At 47.5% G+C, this 20,019-nt stretch overlaps 5 protein-coding genes across 5 annotated transcripts; 1 reads left to right on the plus strand and 4 right to left on the minus strand.

Moving 5' to 3' along the window:
* Positions 1 to 7,344: 7,344 nt before the first annotated feature.
* On the minus strand, positions 7,345 to 9,014 carry VC83_07743 (uncharacterized protein). Its single transcript, XM_024471309.1, has 2 exons — positions 7,752 to 9,014; positions 7,345 to 7,704 (listed from the first exon to the last, which is right to left on the minus strand). The coding sequence occupies exons 1-2, from the start codon at positions 8,619 to 8,621 to the stop codon at positions 7,696 to 7,698; spliced, it is 879 nt and encodes a 292-aa protein (XP_024321085.1). The 5' UTR covers positions 8,622 to 9,014; the 3' UTR covers positions 7,345 to 7,695.
* A 982-nt stretch (positions 9,015 to 9,996) lies between these two features.
* Positions 9,997 to 11,544, minus strand: VC83_07744 (uncharacterized protein). Its single transcript, XM_024471310.1, has 3 exons — positions 11,170 to 11,544; positions 10,963 to 11,115; positions 9,997 to 10,914 (listed from the first exon to the last, which is right to left on the minus strand). The coding sequence occupies exons 1-3, from the start codon at positions 11,398 to 11,400 to the stop codon at positions 10,207 to 10,209; spliced, it is 1,092 nt and encodes a 363-aa protein (XP_024321092.1). The 5' UTR covers positions 11,401 to 11,544; the 3' UTR covers positions 9,997 to 10,206.
* Positions 11,545 to 12,670: 1,126 nt separating this feature from the next.
* VC83_07745 (uncharacterized protein) lies at positions 12,671 to 13,264 on the minus strand (the record flags this gene model as incomplete). The annotated part of the gene is made up of 1 exon (XM_024471311.1): positions 12,671 to 13,264. One exon carries the CDS (start codon positions 13,262 to 13,264, stop codon positions 12,671 to 12,673), a length of 594 nt encoding a protein of 197 aa, XP_024321091.1.
* A 146-nt stretch (positions 13,265 to 13,410) lies between these two features.
* VC83_07746 (uncharacterized protein) lies at positions 13,411 to 19,968 on the plus strand. Its single transcript, XM_024471312.1, has 6 exons — positions 13,411 to 14,563; positions 14,616 to 14,801; positions 14,859 to 14,883; positions 14,937 to 15,222; positions 15,287 to 15,561; positions 15,631 to 19,968. The coding sequence occupies exons 1-6, from the start codon at positions 14,446 to 14,448 to the stop codon at positions 18,377 to 18,379; spliced, it is 3,639 nt and encodes a 1,212-aa protein (XP_024321090.1). The 5' UTR covers positions 13,411 to 14,445; the 3' UTR covers positions 18,380 to 19,968.
* VC83_07747 (uncharacterized protein) lies at positions 18,635 to 19,856 on the minus strand (the record flags this gene model as incomplete). The annotated part of the gene is made up of 2 exons (XM_024471313.1): positions 18,635 to 19,636; positions 19,737 to 19,856. The coding sequence occupies 2 exons, from the start codon at positions 19,854 to 19,856 to the stop codon at positions 18,635 to 18,637; spliced, it is 1,122 nt and encodes a 373-aa protein (XP_024321089.1).
* Positions 19,969 to 20,019: the final 51 nt, after the last annotated feature.

The raw sequence follows: 20,019 nt of genomic DNA on the forward strand, positions 1-20,019 counted from the left end.
TACTCTAGGAAACTGTCACCCGCGGAACTCAATTACGACATCCACGACAAGGAGCTACTGGCTATTGTCATTGCCTTTGAGCAGTGGCGAGTATATCTTGAGGGATCCACCTACCCTGTGCAGGTATGGACGGATCACAAGAACCTCATATACTTCACCACGACCAAGGTTTTAAACCGCAGACAAGTCCGCTGGGCAGAAACCCTCGCAGCCTACAACTTCACGATAACCTATCGCAAGGGCTCCGAGAATGCAAGAGCAGACGCTCTCAGCAGACGGACCGACTACGCCGGCCCAAAGGAAGAAAGACCTAGAGCAATTCTGAAGAAAACAGATGCAGGAATACAGTACAACGAGTTACTAGCGACGATCTCAGTCATCGAAGATACAGAACTCGAGGAAAGACTCAAGAAAGCTTACGCAACAGACGAATGCGCCAAGCGAGTCTTGTCCAAAGTCGAAGGCGACTTCACCATCGACGAACAAGGATTGATTCGATACAAAGGGTTAGTGTATGTCCCAAGTCAAATGAGACGCCCGCTGGTGCAAGAACAACACTCGTTACCAGCACACGGTCATCAGGGAGTAACGCGAACCTTCGAACGAATCACTCGACACTACTACTTCCCAGGTATGAGGAAGCAGGTAGAGACAGTGGTAAGAGAGTGCGACATTTGCAGCAAGTCAAAATCCAATAGGCACCTGCCATACGGACAACTCAAGTCGACACCAGTACCAAAAGGAGCGTGGAAATCAATAGCTTTGGACTTCATCGTCAAGCTTCCACCCTCCAAGGACCCGTTAACAGGAATAGAATATGACTCTATCCTCGTCATCACGGAAAGACTCACGAAATATGGGAAGTTTATACCATATCTAGAAGCTAGCGACGCCGAGGCGCTCGCATATACCTTCATTCGAGTCATATTAGCCGATCATGGGATGCCAGAAGAAATCATCTCAGATAGAGACAAGCTCTTTACTTCGAAATTCTGGAAATCATTGATGGCGCTACTGGGAACAAATCATAAGCTGTCAACAGCTTTTCATCCCCAGACAGACGGCCAAACAGAAAGATTAAACCAGACCCTTGAACAGTACCTGCGAAGCTATGTCAATCATCAACAGGATAACTGGGTTCAGATCTTACCCATCGCACAGTTTTGCATATAACAGCGCGATGACAGAAAGCAACGAAAGTCTCACCGTTCTTTGCCAATTATGGCTACCAGCCAGAAGCATATAGGCAACCAAGACCGGATGAATCACGAGCTGAACAAGCCCTGATCGTGGTGGAACAACTGAAATCATTCCACGAACAACTTGCGACGGACATCCAATTCTTAAATGAACGATCCGCCGCATACGCAAACAAGAAGCGCAGTATGGAACCTGCCTTCAAGGAGGGGGATAAAGTATACCTACTCCGGAAACATATCAAAACGAAACGACCAAGCACAAAGTTGGACTTCAAGAAATTGGGACCATTCAAAATATTGAACAAAGTCAGCTCAGTTAATTACAGACTGCAGCTACCCAAGAAGTCTAGACTACACCCGGTATTTCATGTCTCACTACTGGAACCAGCAAGAGGAAATACCCCAATTGCGACCGACACCGAACTCCAACCCGAGAATGAGATAATCGAATATGAGGTTGAAGCGATCCTAGACAGAAGGTTAGTAGGACGTCGAGAAGAGTTTTTGATAAAATGGGAAAATTACGAACCTACGGATAATTCGTGGGAACCAACAAGGAACATCAGCAAAGAACTGCTGGAGGAATATCGACGCCGCCGTCCGCCAGCCATTGATCCCAAGATGCAGGGGAGTAGGCCAGTGGATCGGAGGAAGCGAGGGTCCCGGTCACAGACGAGGAGGCAGCGCTAACTGCCTGTTCCTCAGCCTCAACAGCGTCACGCTTCTCAGCAGCCACACGTTCGGCCTCCTCTGCCGCATCAAGCTCGTCGAGGGTTTTCAAACCTCGCCGGAGCATATCTTTACCACGGGTTCGGATGAGGCGTTTCTGCTTCCGCAGACGAAGTAACTTTGAAAGGGTTTCTTCCTCTTCGCGATCCAGGCGATCCTCCTCCCGTTCGAGCTTCACCCAGTCGGGATGCTCAGGACCCATACAGTCACACTTTTCTTTCAAGTTGCGACGAACGCACTCGGCGCACCGCCGTGAATCATTTGGAGACGACACGCAAGTAATGTTTCGCCTCACGCAGTTCGAGCAAGAATCCATTTCGGGTAGTTCGTATCCGTGGTTCTTTATTCGACGGACAAGATCGTTGCGTTCCTGGAGTTTGCGGGCAGTGTCAGTAGGCATGTTGCATATTGAAGGACTCGCTGAGGAGCAGCAGAGTCCCGGGGACATGGACGTACTTATAGGATTCGAGACGAATGCCCAGGGGAAGGGAGCGAGTGTTACGACGGAACAAGAAGGCTGGCCAACTACAGGACAGGAAGGAGGAGGTCGCATGAGACCGGCCCTGGTACCTGGAGGGGCAGCGGGGAATAGTAGTTCCGAAAGTATCACGTGACGGACTCGCAGGATGATGAGAAGAGTCCTAAGAGTCCAGGACTCCGAGGACTCGAGTGAGTTCCCAAGAGTCCACTAGGCACGACGCCACTATATAAGTAGATAGTATTTCCTTAGATAGGAGCTTCGTGCTCAACTCAATACAGTATTTGTTATATACTAGTAACGTGTTACTTGAAGCCTTTGTGTCTGATCCCCTGCCTCCTCTGATAAGTAAACCTTTACGCAAGAGAACCTCTGTGTCTTCTATCGTTTAGAAGTCAGCGTTACAGACGGCTCCCTACGGTTATGTGTGGACTATCGAGCGTTGAACAACATCACAATCAAGGACAGGTATGCCCTGCCGTTAATCAACGAACTACACAATAGATTTCAAGGAGCAAAGATCTTCAGTAAGCTAGATCTGCGAGGAGCATACAACCTGATCCGAATCAAGGCTGGGGAAGAGTGGAAAACAGCATTCCGCACCCGCTATGGCCTATTCGAGTATCAAGTCATGCCCTTTGGGCTAACAAACGCACCCGCATCTATGCAACGACTGATGAATGATGCTTTGCACGAATACTTAGACATCTTTACCATTGTGTTACTCCCTGATGACCGTGTGCTGGTAACGAGTGTTGTTCTTGCACCAGCGGGCGTCTCATTTGACTTGGGACATACACTAACCCTTTGTATCGAATCAATCCTTGTTCGTCGATGGTGAAGTCGCCTTCGACTTTGGACAAGACTCGCTTGGCGCATTCGTCTGTTGCGTAAGCTTTCTTGAGTCTTTCCTCGAGTTCTGTATCTTCGATGACTGAGATCGTCGCTAGTAACTCGTTGTACTGTATTCCTGCATCTGTTTTCTTCAGAATTGCTCTAGGTCTTTCTTCCTTTGGGCCGGCGTAGTCGGTCCGTCTGCTGAGAGCGTCTGCTCTTGCATTCTCGGAGCCCTTGCGATAGGTTATCGTGAAGTTGTAGGCTGCGAGGGTTTCTGCCCAGCGGACTTGTCTGCGGTTTAAAACCTTGGTCGTGGTGAAGTATATGAGGTTCTTGTGATCCGTCCATACCTGCACAGGGTAGGTGGATCCCTCAAGATATACTCGCCACTGCTCAAAGGCAACGACAATAGCCAGTAGCTCCTTGTCGTGGATGTCGTAATTGAGTTCCGCGGGTGACAGTTTCCTAGAGTAGTACGCGATTGGTTTGAACTTACCGTTCTCGTCTGGTTGATTCAGACATGCTCCAATTGCGAAGTCAGAAGAGTCCGTTTCGAGGATGATCTTCTTTGCAGGGTCAAATGTAGCAAGGATAGGTGCTTCCGTGAACTTCGTCTTAAGTTCCTGGAAAGCAGCCTCTGCCTTGTCCGTCCATTTGAATTCGAGATCCTTTCTGGTAAGCTCCGTGAGTGGTTGAGCTACCTTGGAATATCCCGAGATGAATCTTCGGTAGAAGTTGGCGAAGCCTAGGAAGGCTTGCACTTCCTTGACCGTGGTCGGTGTTGGCCATTCCAACACTGCCGTTACTTTTGCTTGGTCCATCTTGATGCCGTGCGTTCCAATAATGTAACCCAAGAATTCGACTTGGTTTTTATGGAACTCGCACTTCTCTGGTTTGAGGAGTAAGCTGTACTCCTTTAGTTTCTTCAGGACGAGTTTGACATGCTTGACATGCTCCTCCTTGGTTGCTGAATACACCAGGACATCGTCTAGGTAGGTACTACTTCCCAGGTATGAGGAAGCAGGTAGAGACAGTGGTAAGAGAGTGCGACATTTGCAGCAAGTCAAAATCCAATAGGCATCTGCCATACGGACAACTCAAGTCGACACCAGTACCAAGAGGAGCGTGGAAATCAATAGCTTTGGACTTCATCGTCAAGCTTCCACCCTCCAAGGACCCGTTAACAGGAATAGAATATGACTCTATCCTCATCATCACGGAAAGACTCACGAAATATGGGAAGTTTATACCATATCTAGAAGCTAGCGACGCCGAGGCGCTCGCATATACCTTCATTCGAGTCATATTAGCCGATCATGGGATGCCAGAAGAAATCATCTCAGATAGAGACAAGCTCTTTACTTCGAAATTCTGGAAATCATTGATGGCGCTACTGGGAACAAATCATAAGCTATCAACAGCTTTTCATCCCCAGACAGACGGCCAAACAGAAAGATTAAACCAGACCCTTGAACAGTACCTGCGAAGCTATGTCAATCATCAACAGGATAACTGGGTTCAGATCTTACCCATCGCACATCATATAACAGCGCGATGACAGAAGCAACGAAAGTCTCACCGTTCTTTGCCAATTATGGCTACCAGCCAGAAGCATATAGGCAACCAAGACCGGATGAATCACGAGCTGAACAAGCCCTGATCGTGGTGGAACAACTGAAATCATTCCACGAACAACTTGCGACGGACATCCAATTCTTAAATGAACGATCCGCCGCATACGCAAACAAGAAGCGCAGTATGGAACCTGCCTTCAAGGAGGGGGATAAAGTATACCTACTCCGGAAACATATCAAAACGAAACGACCAAGCACAAAGTTGGACTTCAAGAAATTGGGACCATTCAAAATATTGAACAAAGTCAGCTCAGTTAATTACAGACTGCAGCTACCCAGGAAGTCTAGACTACACCCGGTATTTCATGTCTCACTACTGGAACCAGCAAGAGGAAATACCCCAATTGCGACCGACACCGAACTCCAACCCGAGAATGAGATAATCGAATATGAGGTCGAAGCGATCCTAGACAGAAGGTTAGTAGGACGTCGAGAAGAGTTTTTGATAAAATGGGAAAATTACGAACCTACGGATAATTCGTGGGAACCAACAAGGAACATCAGCAAAGAACTGCTGGAGGAATATTGACGCCGCCATCCGCCAGCCATTGATCCCAAGATGCAGGGGAGTAGGCCAGTGGATCGGAGGAAGCGGGGGTCCCGGTCACAGACGAGGAGGCAGCGCTAACTGCCTGTTCCTCGACCTCAACAGCGTCACGCTTCTCAGCAGCCACACGTTCGGCCTCCTCTGCCGCATCAAGCTCGTCGAGGGTTTTCAAACCTCGCCGGAGCATATCTTTACCACGGGTTCGGATGAGGCGTTTCTGCTTCCGCAGACGAAGTAACTTTGAAAGGGTTTCTTCCTCTTCGCGATCCAGGCGATCCTCCTCCCGTTCGAGCTTCACCCAGTCGGGATGCTCAGGACCCATACAGTCACATTTTTCTTTTAAGTTGCGACGAACGCACTCGGCGCACCGCCGTGAATCATTTGGAGACGACACGCAAGTAACGTTTCCCCTCACGCAGTTCGAGCAAGAATCCATTTCGGGTAGTTCGTATCCGTGGTTCTTTATTCGACGGACAAGATCGTTGCGTTCCTGGAGTTTGCGGGCAGTGTCAGTAGGCATGTTGCATGTTGAAGGACTCGCTGAGGAGCAGCAGAGTCCTGGGGGCATGGACGTACTTATAGGATTCGAGACGAATGCCCAGGGGAAGGGAGCGAGTGTTACGACGGAACAAGAAGGCTGGCCAACTACAGGACAGGAAGGAGGGAGGTCGCATGAGACCGGCCCTGGTACCTGGAGGGGCAGCGGGGAATAGTAGTTCCGAAAGTATCACGTGACGGACTCGCAGGATGATGAGAAGAGTCCTAAGAGTCCAGGACTCTGAGGACTCGAGTGAGTTCCCAGGAGTCCACTAGGCACGTGATGGACTCGCAGGATGATGAGAAGAGTCCTAAGAGTCCAGGACTCCGAGGACTCGAGTGAGTTCCCAAGAGTCCACTAGGCACGACGCCACTATATAAGTAGATAGTATTTCCTTAGATAGGAGCTTCGTGCTCAACTCAATACAGTATTTGTTATATACTAGTAACGTGTTACTTGAAGCCTTTGTGTCTGATCCCCTGCCTCCTCTGATAAGTAAACCTTTACGCAAGAGAACCTCTGTGTCTTCTATCATTTAGAAGTCAGTGTTACACTCCAGTGGCAGGGTGTGCAGAGATATAGATGCAGAGGATTTTGGAGCTGGCGACCTGGCTAGCGAGGGAAGAGGGAATGTATCGGATGGTTGACATTGTGGTGGGGCGTGTTGATTAGATATCTTTATAAAGTGTTCGACTGGAAGCGGAATTGCTTCGATGAGAGTAGAGATGAGCTTGTTGGAGAGTACTGAAGAGATAGAGGGCTTTATATAATAATATAGAGGGCATAAGGTGATAGAGACGTAGAAAATTCAAGGAAACTTGCCGCAGAAGATTTGAGCGCCTAAACATCACGTTGGTATAATCCACTTCATTTGAGGTGAAGGCTCTACAGCTTAGGCGCTCAAATCACGCGGTAACTTTCCTTGGCTTTTCACTGCCATATCAAGGCTTATGTGCGTCGTAGACCTACCAATTCAGTATCGATGATTCCCCATGTCTCGACTTGAAACTCCTTCAACTTGGGCAACTTGGCGGGCTTCCACATTCACGACGGTAAACAAAGGTACTCGGTCACAAAAATAATCCTCGCGACAAGTGATACATTTATTGTATGGAGCAGATAATCCTGGAGTTTGGTACGAGAAACTTTGGTTATATAAGCCAATGGAAGGAGCTCTTTCCAATCTTAAAGGACAGAGCAATCAATTGGCGGTTAACTATTTGCTCTCGATCGATGACTCAGTAGCGTTCAGTTAGCTTGGCATTGGGATGGATTGTCCGCATCGAACGAAAAGCATCTAATATCGCCCTATTAGGGCTAGCAACGTTGGTGCCACGCGGCAAAGGAACCAATCCTTTCGGATGTACGCTACTATGTGATTTGCCATAACAATTACACTCCAAGTGCTAACGAAGCCAAGTTGGATTTCTTGGAAGGTTTAGTATGTCTATCTGTTCAGTTACGTTGCCTTGCTATCAGTTGAATGGTCACGATTATCCTGTTAAATTCTTCACTCAAACTAACTACAGTATCTACTCTTTAACTGCCATCTGCAAGTTAACATTGCCATTGTCCAAGGTCGGCTCTGTTGTATAGTGAGAGAAAAAAGGGATGGAGAATAAACAATGTGCTGTATCAGAACTGGCTCTGCTCGTAATCATAGTTCCCTTTCCATGAGATATATAAACCTTGCTTCTAATATACATCTCCATAAGTCCAGGAGCCGGCTTGATCTATGAACGCTAGAAGAAATCAGTATTTCACTGGGCAACACGAGACATGACCTTACCAATTTTCCAGAAGGTTTACAAAATGCTCCTGTACTCAGCGCAAATCCAATATCCTCAAGTTGCTGGATCTCCTCTTTGAATTGGCCATCATCCATCAACCTCAACAACCCTTGGGCAAAGGCAGGATCCACATTCCTCGACAAAGCTGCTTTCTCGAAATATGACGGGTATGCACCTGAGTATGCCCAATCTATGAGCCAAACATTCCCCTGACCGTCGAGAATCATGTTCTGGGCATGCAGATCGAAGTGGCATATAACAAGCTCTTGGAATTGACCGGTAAAAGAGGGCTGGGTAGCTTTTACAAGTCCGAATTCCTGACAGACGAGAAGGCGCTCATTGAACCACTCTTCCAATTCTTCCCGCGAGAGAAACGGGCCGGCGCCATAATCGGTGAAGTACGTGCCGTTTGAGACTCCACCGCCAATAGGGCCGGGCATGGCCAATCTTGTGCGCTGAAGTTCTCGAATCATCTCGTAGACCTGCTGATGTATGCTGAGGCGGCGCTCTGAACTGAGCCCGGGCCACACGTCCGAGACCAGATCACCCTGGACATACTCCATCACAATATAAGTCGTGGTTGACTCTTCCTGTAACGGGGCTGCTTTCGTTTCCCAAGCATCAAAGACCTTTGGCAATCGCACACGTGGCATTTTCGCAACATATGTCATCGTCCTCGCCTCCCAAAGATGAACCTCAGAGCCATACTTTACCACGACGGAGCTGGAAATGCGAGCGATTTGAGTATAGGCTTTACTATAGATTTTTGGCGCATCGTCCAAGGCTCGGATGATATCTTCTCTTGAAATAGACTCCAGCGACCAACCCTCGAGGGGGAATGCTTGAGAGACTTGTTGTGCTTCGGGCATGTCGAGTATAGTGCTTCGCTTTGACAGAATTTATAATGCGTAGGCGGAAGCGAGGCATGCGTTAGGCGTTGATGGGAAAGGTGAGGTGGATTTGGTGCCTGATTTTAGCATAGGATTGCACCCGTCTTGAGGATAACTCTATACAATAAATGCTGTAGAGTGGTGACGGAAGAGAGAGATAGGAAGTGGAGGTTGGAGTGGAATCCGAGAGGTTCAGGAAACATCCCGCTAATAATTACTACTGAGGTATTTCAAAAATCCAAAGTCCATAATCCGCTTATTTGTGACATATACAGCCAAGCCGGCTTAAAGTAAAGAAGGTGTGGTAGCTAAGAAGAAGACACGGAATCATCACAAGTTACTCAAAAATAGAGGTTACTTGGAGTTCGTTGGAGAGCGTGTTTTATGGAACCTTCCGAAGTCGGTGCGTCGGGGTTGTTTTCGGTAGTAGCTGGTTGCTGACGTGAGCAAGTCTAAGGATCACCTGATGCACCCAATGTGCGAATCAGAAGCAAATGCCTTGGGTTAAACTCATTCTCCATCCACTATTTTAATCACATGATATTATTTGAGTTGGACTGTAATTTTTGCCTGAAGATCTAGGCCACGACATCTTCAAACTGATGTTGTCAGGGACAGTTCGTACGTAGAATAGCTTACGGGGCACGGCATGAGGTTGCACTATCAGAGCGCCAACCAAGTTGTTTCCATAGTTAACATACCTAGTACATAATACACAAACTCCCGTAACAGTAGCACCTTATATCGTACTGGAAACGATTTGCAGTTTGCAGTCCTAAACGTAGTGATTTGGCCTCACATCATTGAACATACGGCTATTGCGGCTCCCAGAAGAAAACAGTCGCCCAGATACGTTCCGAGCAGTTCGGTGCCTCAACGGCTCTTTGATACTTTACCTGATCCACAATTACTGGATATTGGCGCCATGCCAAACAATGGCTCACCCAACCCACACCTTGTTGGCGGCCCGCTGCACGACAGCCCGCCAACCTTGGTTTCTCCGCCACCTGTGTAGTGCCAATCATGACCGAAGCCGAATGGATTCCCAGAATAGCATAAATAGGACAAACATTCGACGTAGTGGTCCACCGCACATATGCCCGGGCACGCGTCGTGCGATAGTTATTGGCTACATATGCCCTCCATGAGATCGCCAGGCGCATGCATATTGATTATGTTCCCAGCCACCAAGTCACAATAAATGAATGTAGATCAATACATTCCAAATCCTTGCAATTACCCAGGACGATTTGATAACTGCAGCACCTGGGGCAACTCGAAGCGAGCACTGATAATATCGGCCTGCAATACCGCAGTTATTTTCAATTTGGGAAACATAGTGTTTCCTCATTGCCTCTTCCAGTACATTACAAATAGATTCCCCAGATAGTTTCTAATACGGTCGCGCTCATTCGTGTTTTACACTGATCGTTTGAGAGCAAACACACGGAATAATAGAGGACACACTTTTAAACAAACCTTGGTAGCTTCATACCACATCCATGACGTTCTTGATACTACTGAACTATAAGTGAGTTAACAGGACCGTGTCTTATTCATTATATTACTGCTTGCCAACCCCTATCTTATCTTTTTTGGCCTCGTTGGAAGACTCCATCTCTTCCTTTAGCCACTCGACAAAGTCAGAATGCTCTAAAGGCGTATTATTCGAATCACAGATATCTACTCTCCTAATTCCTCGAATGGAACTAAGCTCACAAATACCAGGATCAGCTTTATAAGCGCCCGGAGACATGCCCAGTATGAGGTCGCTATCGAAATAAAGACGCAAGTATCTCAGCCTCTTGCAATGCTTGAGCAGCTGGACACACTTTGCGACATGAAGGGTTGGCAAAGTCAGCGAATGCCCGTTAGGCCCCGGAGCTTCAGCCCATTGACACTGAAGATCTGTTCCGCTATGCCAGGCAAGTTCCAGTGATTCAATGTTGTCACGACCAATATCGCCAATTGCAATCAGAAGCTTTATGAGGTCGTCCATGTCATCCAAGTGAAACACCATCTGGCGATACGCAAGGCACAGTGCCTCCTGACGCATCTGTCTGTTGACTCTGAGCATGGTGTGGCTACTTAGTGAAAAGTAGAAACCACTAGGATCGCCTATACCTTTAGCGAAGATGAGCTCATTAAAATTGTCAACATCTTCTATTTGCCATTTCCCGGCTGGGAGTGCGAAAGCATAGATCTTGTCACGGAGTTCTTTCGGGAGCTTAAAGAACATCGATTCTAGACCGTGGATTCTATCAACTTGCAACTAGATACCGATTCAGTTCATTTCTAATAAGACTCCTGTGATGTCTACCTTTGGAACGGTCATGGCCCTGAATGCTTCGTTCTTAGTAAGTAGCAGAGGTAAGTCGAATCCGAAACCATAGTGAATATCTACAGCAAAAGTGTAAAAGCCGACGTGACTCCTACGTGTGAATATCACGCTTTCCAGACCATGGTCAATTATCTATGACTATGTTAGCTTGAAGAGCTTGGATAGAGGCTGGCTACTTTTGGGTACGTCAAAATCCGGAAGCATTTCCTCCAAAATGATGTCATCTGCTTTGGCAGACCTCTGCTTTTCATGCTCCTCGAATTCTGCTTTGGTCCTCTCGTAGACACTACTAGGAACCGGTCGGAGATCAGAGTAGAAGCGTTTCACACTCTCCTCAGGATAGTTTGAGGAATCGATTCTGTATCCTAGCTTCCTTTCCATCTCCACAAGCGTAAGTGTGGGCTTGCGTTTAGCCATGTGGAATGACTGGATCAATAAATCTTTCTCGGATGATGGTAATAGGTGGCGATGATAGTTTGTCTTTCGTAGATGAGTTTGCTATCAACGTAAGAAGTAACAGTTGGGGTAGCGTTTGAGTCAGCTGATTAGCTTTGGCGCCCTCGGACCTCACGCACACTCTGCAAAGGCGGTGAACGTTCTGCACAAACAAAAGTTAATTGGCGGAGAAGTGACGAGCACAGACGAGGACAAACAAACCAGATCAATATCCTCACGAAGAGCTTTACTACAGAACAGAGGAACTTAAGGCAGCAATCAGAAGATGATGGAAAGTATTTGGATTTAGCTATCCAACATCCAAGTTTCAACCACGTATGTGTATGTCCCCTCTACTCCACCGACCTGTCGACCAAGATGAACCCTCTAGCAGAGCTGGAGAGGCAGATAGGAACAAAGCCCGACCGAAAACGTCGAAACACGTCAGTGTATCACGAAGAGAACAAGCTGACATTAAATGGGCCAAGGAAGCAACACAGGAAACCGCCGCCACTGCGTCCGAGTACGGCGTAACCAACTCTACCTGGAGAAGATAAACAATACCAATCGAACAGCCGTGGGCCAGATTCTGCCCAGCTACAACATGGCGTGGCCTGTCAACAGGACGCGGCGTAGTTTTATGCAACGATGATGAGATACGCCGCCAATAACAGCGACCCTGTACGGCTACTAAAGAAGCAATACGTCGATTTCGAAGGGAAGTCAGCATATCTAACTTCGGCTCGACCCAACACAATGCTATAACTGTCAAGACTTTGGTCACACGGCATATGTATGCACTTAAAAAATGTTTTGGGCAATCTCATTTATGGGATATCTATCATGGAGCATAATTTCCTGTATTTGTACACTGTAATATCATGATAATAAGTATAACATTGGATAAACCAACAAAGCCCATTAGGTTCGCAACGGCGTGCGAGGATAATCGAAGAACCAAAGAGGAAATATCAAGAAAGCAAGATTGGAACTGGGGGGCCTTGATACTACCAGCAGCATTGCTCCACTATGGCGAACTTGAGCGACTGGTACGGAGACGCTAACAGCGTTGAATTCGTTTCCGTCCGAGTTGGTTTTATATAGTAGGCACGCTACATGCAGCACACGCCGTCTGAAAATCCACGAAATCTAAGCTCCTTGTTATCTCCCGCCGACATACGCTACAAGTCCCCAAATTCCAGATGCAGCATCCGCTCTCAGATCAATGAGTCCTTGCTGAGTCTCCCGAACACTATTCACCCCGGTGCTCGTTATTTTCTGGTACATCCAATGTAGAGTTATGATGCTGCATGTCGCCAGTGTTCAGGTTGTCACCGAGTTCATGGCCGGTCGGCTGGAAGTGTAGCATTGTGGCTGCGGTGCCCTTGGGACGTTTGGAAGGGTTTTGTGTGCAGAGCTGGCACTGCTTGAGTAAAAAGATAACGTCCGATCGCAGAATGCCGTAATATGAAGTGCTGACATTCTTCCACGTCGCATCCCACCCGCCATGACCGCTGTCTCCGCTGACTTTATGAACCATTTCCACTACGTCCACAATCATGTCCGTAGTAATCACCGTTCGAACCTTCCCTTCCTCCTTTTTCGCAATTGCTAGCAGAGATCGACTTTCCTCGTCCCAAGCAAAGGTCTTTCGGACATAGTTACGTCGGCTGAAGTCCTCCTGTGATGACGGTCGTTTATGAGGGTTCGTCAACCATTCGATCAGGTCCTCTTTGGCGCTTGGAGATACACGGCGGTTGTTCGGATTCTCAATTAGATGTTGTAAAAACGCCGCTCTAGTATCTAGAGTGAATGTGACAGAATCGTGCCCTGAAGCGCTTGTCATGACGACAGCTTCACGGCCGTTTTAATATGGCATCCTCGACCTTCGTTGCAGCGTAACCACTTTAGCGCCGGCGTACGCCTCCAGTCGAGACTATTCTCGACTGGAGGCGTGGACACAAACGTAATGGGCGATGCATACGTGTCAACTCATGTTTTCGAGTATATGACCGCGATAGCTCTGAAAGAGGGTAGCCACCACCCGATCTTTGATCATTGCCTAATAATCTGTTGAGCTTTGCTCTTCAACGAAGATGGCGACTGTTGACCTGTCCATCAGATCTAAACCCGCCGTCACCACCGATGTTGGCCTGATGTGGAAACGGGCAATAGATCGTTATGAGGAAATCACTCTAGTAAAGATCGACTCTATCAACAGAGCCAACAATGTGGAGGAGATTTTGGACGAGATACATGGGAGAGAGACAATATTCAAAGGCTATCGCCACGACGGCTCCAAATTGGACAAGTTCAGATCGCTCGTGAGCAAGAGTCTGGGGCCCGTCGAGAAGTTGAGTAATATAGTTGCGTCGGCAGCTTCGACTGTAAGACCACACTTCTGCCAGCTTCTTAGTTGGTATTGACTTATGTCATATCACGACAGTCTTTCCCTCCCAGCACTGCTATTTTCTCAGCAGTCAGTTATCTTATACAAGTATGATGCTTCTATTCTTGGACAGTATGGTACTTAACAAATCTCAGTCTGCGAACACCGTGTCAGCCGATTACGACAAGATTGCCGGGCTCTTCGAGGATTTGGATTTGTATCTCAATCGGCTCAAGATCTTGGAGAAAGATGTTCCGCATGTGCCAGAGCTGGAAGTAGCTTTAACAGAGGTGCTCACATCCGTTTTAGTTATCTGTGGTATTTGTGCAAAGTTCATCAAGATGAAGCGAATTGGTAGGATGTTTTTGCCATGTCGCTTCCCCCGAGCTTTCTTACGCAGTTGTGCTAAGCAGCTTCATGAACTCAATGTCACGTATGTGGTGGACCCTTCCAAGGAAAGGTGCCGTCCATATCCATATACCTGAAATTTTTTTCCGTACCTGTTTCAAAAAGCATCATTTAGATGCCAAGAGCCTTCTTCAGCAACTGATATAAACGTGCCCTCAGTTAAGGCTTTTCGAAATCTCGTCTCTGGTGAAGACGACGAACTCTCCACCGCCTATGCGCACTTCCATAAAATGGTCGAACAAGAACAAGGCGCAGTCAGGAATGCAACTTTGTCAACAGTGGGGCAAATTCAAGCTGTAACGGGACGCACAGACCTGAATACCAAGATCCTCATGGCTCGCATAGAGAGTATGTTTGTTCTCCGTTCCATCGACTTTTTGGTATTAAAGACGATTTATAGGTCGAGAAGCTGCTCTTGAACGCGACAATCTCCTGGCAAGGCTATCGACGCTTGACTTCCATGAAAAGCACAGAGACATATTCGCAAAACATCATCAGGGCACTGGTCAGTGGCTGCTGAAAACGGATGAATTTCAGCGATGGTCCACAGCAAAAAAGCCATCAATGCTTTGGTGTCCAGGAATTCGTACGCCTTTCTTTCGCTGAAATGACCTCTGCATCAACTTGCTGACTTATAAATAAGCGGGTGCTGGAAAGACTGTCATGACGTACGCATGCCCACTACAATTCATTCGGTAATCTGTAGGCTTACATCCACTAGATCCTTTGTTGTAGACCATATCCAGGAAGCTATTCAAGGGACGAAAGCAGCGACTGCATACTTATATTGCGACTACAAGAATCCCAAGACACAATCTGAACTCGAACTTTTGTCTAGTGTAGCCCGACAATTAGCCGAGCAAACAAGCTCCATGCCTTCAGCAGTGAATGAATTTTGTGACAAGAATGCCGAAAAGAGAAGAAATCCGACAGGTGATGAGTGGATCGCACTCATTAAGTCCATTAGTCATGTCTTTCAGAGAACCTACCTCTTTGTCGATGCCCTGGTAAGATTGCTTTACCCGACCGGTCTAACAAGTTCCAGAGTCACTAATTAGTTATTCTGTGAAGGATGAATGCCCTGAAACCAACAGGGAAAACTTTCTCAGTTTGATTTCGAAAATAGAACCTTTCGTCTGGTTGTTCATCACTTCTCGCCCGCATGTGGGCATTGAAGCGAAATTCCTGAAAATATCTCGAGTCGACATTTCGGCCAGCGACTCTGATATCAAGACTTACTTGATGTCAGAAATCAGTACAAACAACAGATTATCTTTGTTCGCTGCTAAGGACGTCAAGTTGAAGGAGGATATAGTCAAAAGTGTGAGTGAAAAGGCTGCTGGCATGTAAGTCTATCAATACGAAGGTATCCACCTTCAGATATTCTGCCTGTTGAGATTAATGAAGTTATTCAGGTTCCTGCTTCCCTATCTCCAGATATACCACCTTTCCAAACAAGCGAGTCTCAAGAAGGTTCGAAACACTATGAACGCGTTGCCAACAGAAGTTTTTGCAAGTTATGGGGAGGCCATGAAGAGGATCGAGGACCAGCAAGAGGGGGATAGCGAACTAGCGAGGAGAGCTCTTTCCTACATATTTTGTGCTAAGAGACCACTGAGTGTGGAAGAGCTACGCCATATCTTGTCTATGGAAGCCGAAGATATTGAATTAGACGAAACGGCTTTTCCGGAGACTGAGATTCTGCTCAACATATCCGCTGGCCTGATCAAGATTGATGAGCAGAGTGGCGCCGCAGGGCTAGTACACTACACCTTGCAGGAGTATCTAGAAAAGAACCGGGAGAAACTTCTGCCAGACCCCGAAGTTGAAATGGGAATGGCATGCCTCACATACTTGTCATTTGACGTCTTCCAGGGAGGTTCTTGCAATAGTGGAGAGGAACTTCACCATCGATTACAAGAGTATAAATTCCTTGATTACGCTTCTCATCATTGGGGTTATCATATCATGGAGAATCAGCTTCATGAAAGGGTGGTGGGCTTGCTTTTAACATTCCTGAAGAGTAAGCAAAAGCTGGCTTCTTCCGTTCAGATATTGCACATTGCTGCACGTCGAACGAATGACTGGCATGACCGTTACCCTAAACAATTTGGGCCTCTACATGTTGTAGCGTATTGGGGTTTAGACAAGATTCTTAATGTTCTTTTCGAAACTGACATAGACGTCGACAGTCGAGATAGCTATGAAGCAACAGCATTACAGATAGCTGCTAAGCGTGGTCACAACTCAGTGACGCAGCTCCTGCTCAACAAAGGGGCCAGCATTAACATTAGCAATGTAAATGGTGAGACGGCTCTATACTGGGCAGCCAGAAGTGGGCACAAGACGACAGTAGACATGCTCCTTATAAACAGAGCCGATGTCCTGACGAAGGATAACGAAGGATGGACTGCACTGTACTGGGCTGTCGTAGGAGGAAACAATGACGTGGTGAAAATGCTGCTAGAGTATGGCGCTAACATAATCACTGCCGAATATGATGGAAGACATAAGGCACTTTATCTGGCGGCTGAGGAAGGGCATGAGCTAACTGTGCAAATGCTATTAGGCAGTGGAGCTAATGTCAATGCACAAGATTATTTGGGCAGCACGGCACTGGATTTTGCAGCAGCGCCAGGGCATGAAAAGACGCTGCAGGTGCTTCTACAGAACGGAGCTGATGTTAATTCGAGAGATAATTTCGGAAATACTGTCCTGCATTGGGCGGTTCCGCATAAAACATTAATACGGCTGTTATTGGAGTACGCGGTCGACCTCGATGCGAAGAACGACAGTGGACAGAGTGCACTTTGTTGGGCTGCTCAAGATTGGCCACTGGCAGTTACGGAACTGCTCCTCGAAAACAACGCCGACGTCAATGCACAGGACAATTTTGGATTTACTGCACTGCATCGAGCAACCTTAAGAGGGCGTGAATCGACGGTACGATTACTACTCGAGAATGGGGCTGATCCCAACATAAAGGATAAGGATGAATGGACGCCTCTGCACCTGGCAGCCCTGAAACAGTACGAGGGCCTAGTGCAAGTGCTATTGGATCGAGTTGATGATGGAAGGATGATACTGGGCTGGGTAGATTTGCAACTTCAGGACAAGAAAAGGCAGGCGTTATTGGAGGAGGCTGCAGAAGGTAAGGCGGAAGCAAGCACTGTACTTACGGGCCTGCGCGAAGCCGCCCAGAAAAGGCAATTCGGCCGGTCGCAATTGCTCTTAGAGAAGGGAGCCGATGTGAATGCGAAGGATGTTGGAGGATGGTCAGCTCTAACCATAGCTGCCAATTTCGGATATGAGGAAATCGTGCAACTGCTGCTGGAGAATGGAGCTGATGCCAACATAAGTGGATACGATAAACGGACGGCTTTGCATTGGGCGTCCGAATGGGGGCAGGAGACGGTTGTGCAGCTTTTGGTCAAGAACGGAGCCAATGTTAATGCAAGTGCGTATGGGTGGACAGCGATGCTTCTTGCGGTCAGGGATGAGTACATGGCGATTGGGCGCTTCTTAATTGAAAATGAGGCTGACGTAAACGCGGAGGATTACCATGGACGAACAGCGCTGCACTGGGCTGCTAAGCACGGCGACAGGCTAATCGTGCAGCTGCTGGTAGGGAAGGGGATCGACGTCAACGCGGAAGACCGTTGGGGGAGGACGGCGTTGATATACGCAGTCGAGAACATGCAACGAGAGGTAGTGAAAATGCTACTGGAAACCGGGGCAGCCACTGAAGCGAAATTTCGACATGATTTAACTGCACTACACATTGCGGCTTTCATAGGGTTTGAGTCAGCCGTACACTATCTGCTAGAAGGAGGCGCTAGCGTTGAAGCAAAAACTCAAGACAATCTCACCGCACTGCACATAGCAGCTTTTATGGGGTGGGAGTCGGTTGTGCAACAGCTGCTGGAAAAAGGAGCTGACGTCGAGGCAGAAGCGCGGTGGTGTGGAGTCGAAGAAGAAGAGGAATATGACTACGGCGTGACAGACGTACATATGGCTGAGAAACGATTGATTGATTTATTACGCCAGTGGTTACTTGAGGAAGGAATCGCCACTGGTGTTGGGATGGAACCTCGATATGGATTGACGGCGCGACAGCTTGCGGTTAGTGCCGGACACCCTGAGGTACAGGAATTGTTAGGTTGACTGCACTCAATCATAATGATGGCTTGCGCCAATGGTCGTCATGAAGATATCATAAGATAGTCGATGTGGGTGCAGAATTTCGATATCTATGTCAAGAACGAAAGTACGAAGTGCTTTGCCATGCCGCTTCGCTTGTGTGAATCTGAGTGGGAGCCTCTTTTTGAGGGGGTGGGGCCATGGGGGACTGTATTCTGGTCCGGAATTCCTGACAAATTTCTTAGAGTTTTTCTCTCTTTGGCATGGGTGGTGGAACTTTCAATTTTCTATCCTAGTTATAGCAGTGGTTAGAAGAAGGCATATTTGTTCCCAGCGTCTGTTCAGCGTGTGTCTTTGGCTGGGTAGCCCACAATCAAGCAACTCTACTTGTTTAAGCCTTTCATAAGCAATATCCAAATAGGCCTTCAGACCTTTCACCAAAATCTTATTGACGGCCAGTTGATGTTCGTCTTCATCTTCTAATCCATCAGCCAGCATACACTGCCATCTATTCGGCGGCATGAAGAGTAATCTCAGCGTAACCTGTGTGCGATAACAAACCTTCTCTCTATCCAATACGAAGTTACCTAAAAAGCCTGCCTCCTTCAGCTGCTGTTTCAGCTCTTCAGTAAACAGAGATAAAATAACTTCATCGATGGAAATCTCATCCCACTTATTTTCATCAAGAATGAATCCATATTCAGCAAGCAAGAAATCATTACTATGATTCCCATAACTAATGTATATTTCCTCTCCCTTCTCGATTCGTCGATCCGTGCAGATGTCGTACCCAGAGGTTGAGAACGTTACTTTGGAGGCAACATCTGCATGGTTGAAACAATCGGCAAATGGTGCGAGTGCCAAGCAATCGTAGTGGTCGACTGGTGTTTTTATTTTTGGGGAGGTGTAATAGAATGTTCGGGTGCTGACTATGAACCAGTAATATAAATATGAAGCGTTGGACACAGTGGGGAAGGCGGTGGAGACAGCGGCCCAGTCGACGGAGATTTTCTTCTTTTGATTTTCCACGAGAGATGATGATCCGGCTGGGAGCAGTGCTTGGAGCGCAGGGTGCCACATGAATGGTATTGACTCGTCGAAGTCCTCCTTGGTTGGTAGAACTGCTCGCCATGCGGCACGAACCTCGGATATGTCCATCGTCAGTTCGGCAGCCAGGAGACCTTGAACGGTGATAATGCCGATTGGTTTAGAGATGCTCTTTGGGACGGTTCGGATTGTTCGTAGGGCAGATACGGGGACAGTCAGTATTGTGTCTCCAGCCTGATTAAGCGTCAGAATGCACTCGCAGAAACAGTGGTATAGAAAGAGCAAAAGAGAAGTACAAAGTAATCAAATATAAATAATGCCCAGTCCTACATACTTTAAGCTCCTGCTTCGCAATGATACCCAGTCCCCTACCAGGAAATCTATGGGTTGCAATCCCGTTGAGTTGCACTCCTCGAGCGACAGCCCATTCCGTGAACTCGTTATTGATATCCATTTGATATTCAAGCTTATCGGTAACGGGCCCCTATCTTCGAGAGCATAAAAGTACTTGACCTCGTGGACGAGAAAGAAACTGCCGCAAAGTTTAGGCACAGTCTGGAGGATGATCCGAGATTTTGCGACTGCCTTAGGCCAACACTAAGTTGTCAACCTGTTTC

The sequence above is a fragment of the Pseudogymnoascus destructans genome (assembly GCF_001641265.1).
Source record: "Pseudogymnoascus destructans isolate 20631-21 unplaced genomic scaffold scaffold_22, whole genome shotgun sequence".
Lineage (NCBI taxonomy): Eukaryota > Fungi > Ascomycota > Leotiomycetes > Thelebolales > Thelebolaceae > Pseudogymnoascus > Pseudogymnoascus destructans.

Bases quoted from the DNA above. Each gene is read 5' to 3' on its own strand.
- VC83_07743 (XM_024471309.1), bottom strand. From the start codon at position 8,621: ATGCCCGAAGCACAACAAGTCTCTCAAGCATTCCCCCTCGAGGGTTGG.
- VC83_07744 (XM_024471310.1), bottom strand. From the start codon at position 11,400: ATGGCTAAACGCAAGCCCACACTTACGCTTGTGGAGATGGAAAGGAAG. The intron at 11,116-11,169 runs GTACCCAAAAGT...ACATAGTCATAG, and splicing joins AAATGCTTCCGGATTTTGAC to ATAATTGACCATGGTCTGGA. The intron at 10,915-10,962 runs GTAGACATCACA...ATCGGTATCTAG, and splicing joins GGGCCATGACCGTTCCAAAG to TTGCAAGTTGATAGAATCCA.
- VC83_07746 (XM_024471312.1), top strand. From the start codon at position 14,446: ATGGTCGAACAAGAACAAGGCGCAGTCAGGAATGCAACTTTGTCAACA. The intron at 15,223-15,286 runs GTAAGATTGCTT...TATTCTGTGAAG, and splicing joins ACCTCTTTGTCGATGCCCTG to GATGAATGCCCTGAAACCAA. The intron at 15,562-15,630 runs GTAAGTCTATCA...GAAGTTATTCAG, and splicing joins AGTGAAAAGGCTGCTGGCAT to GTTCCTGCTTCCCTATCTCC.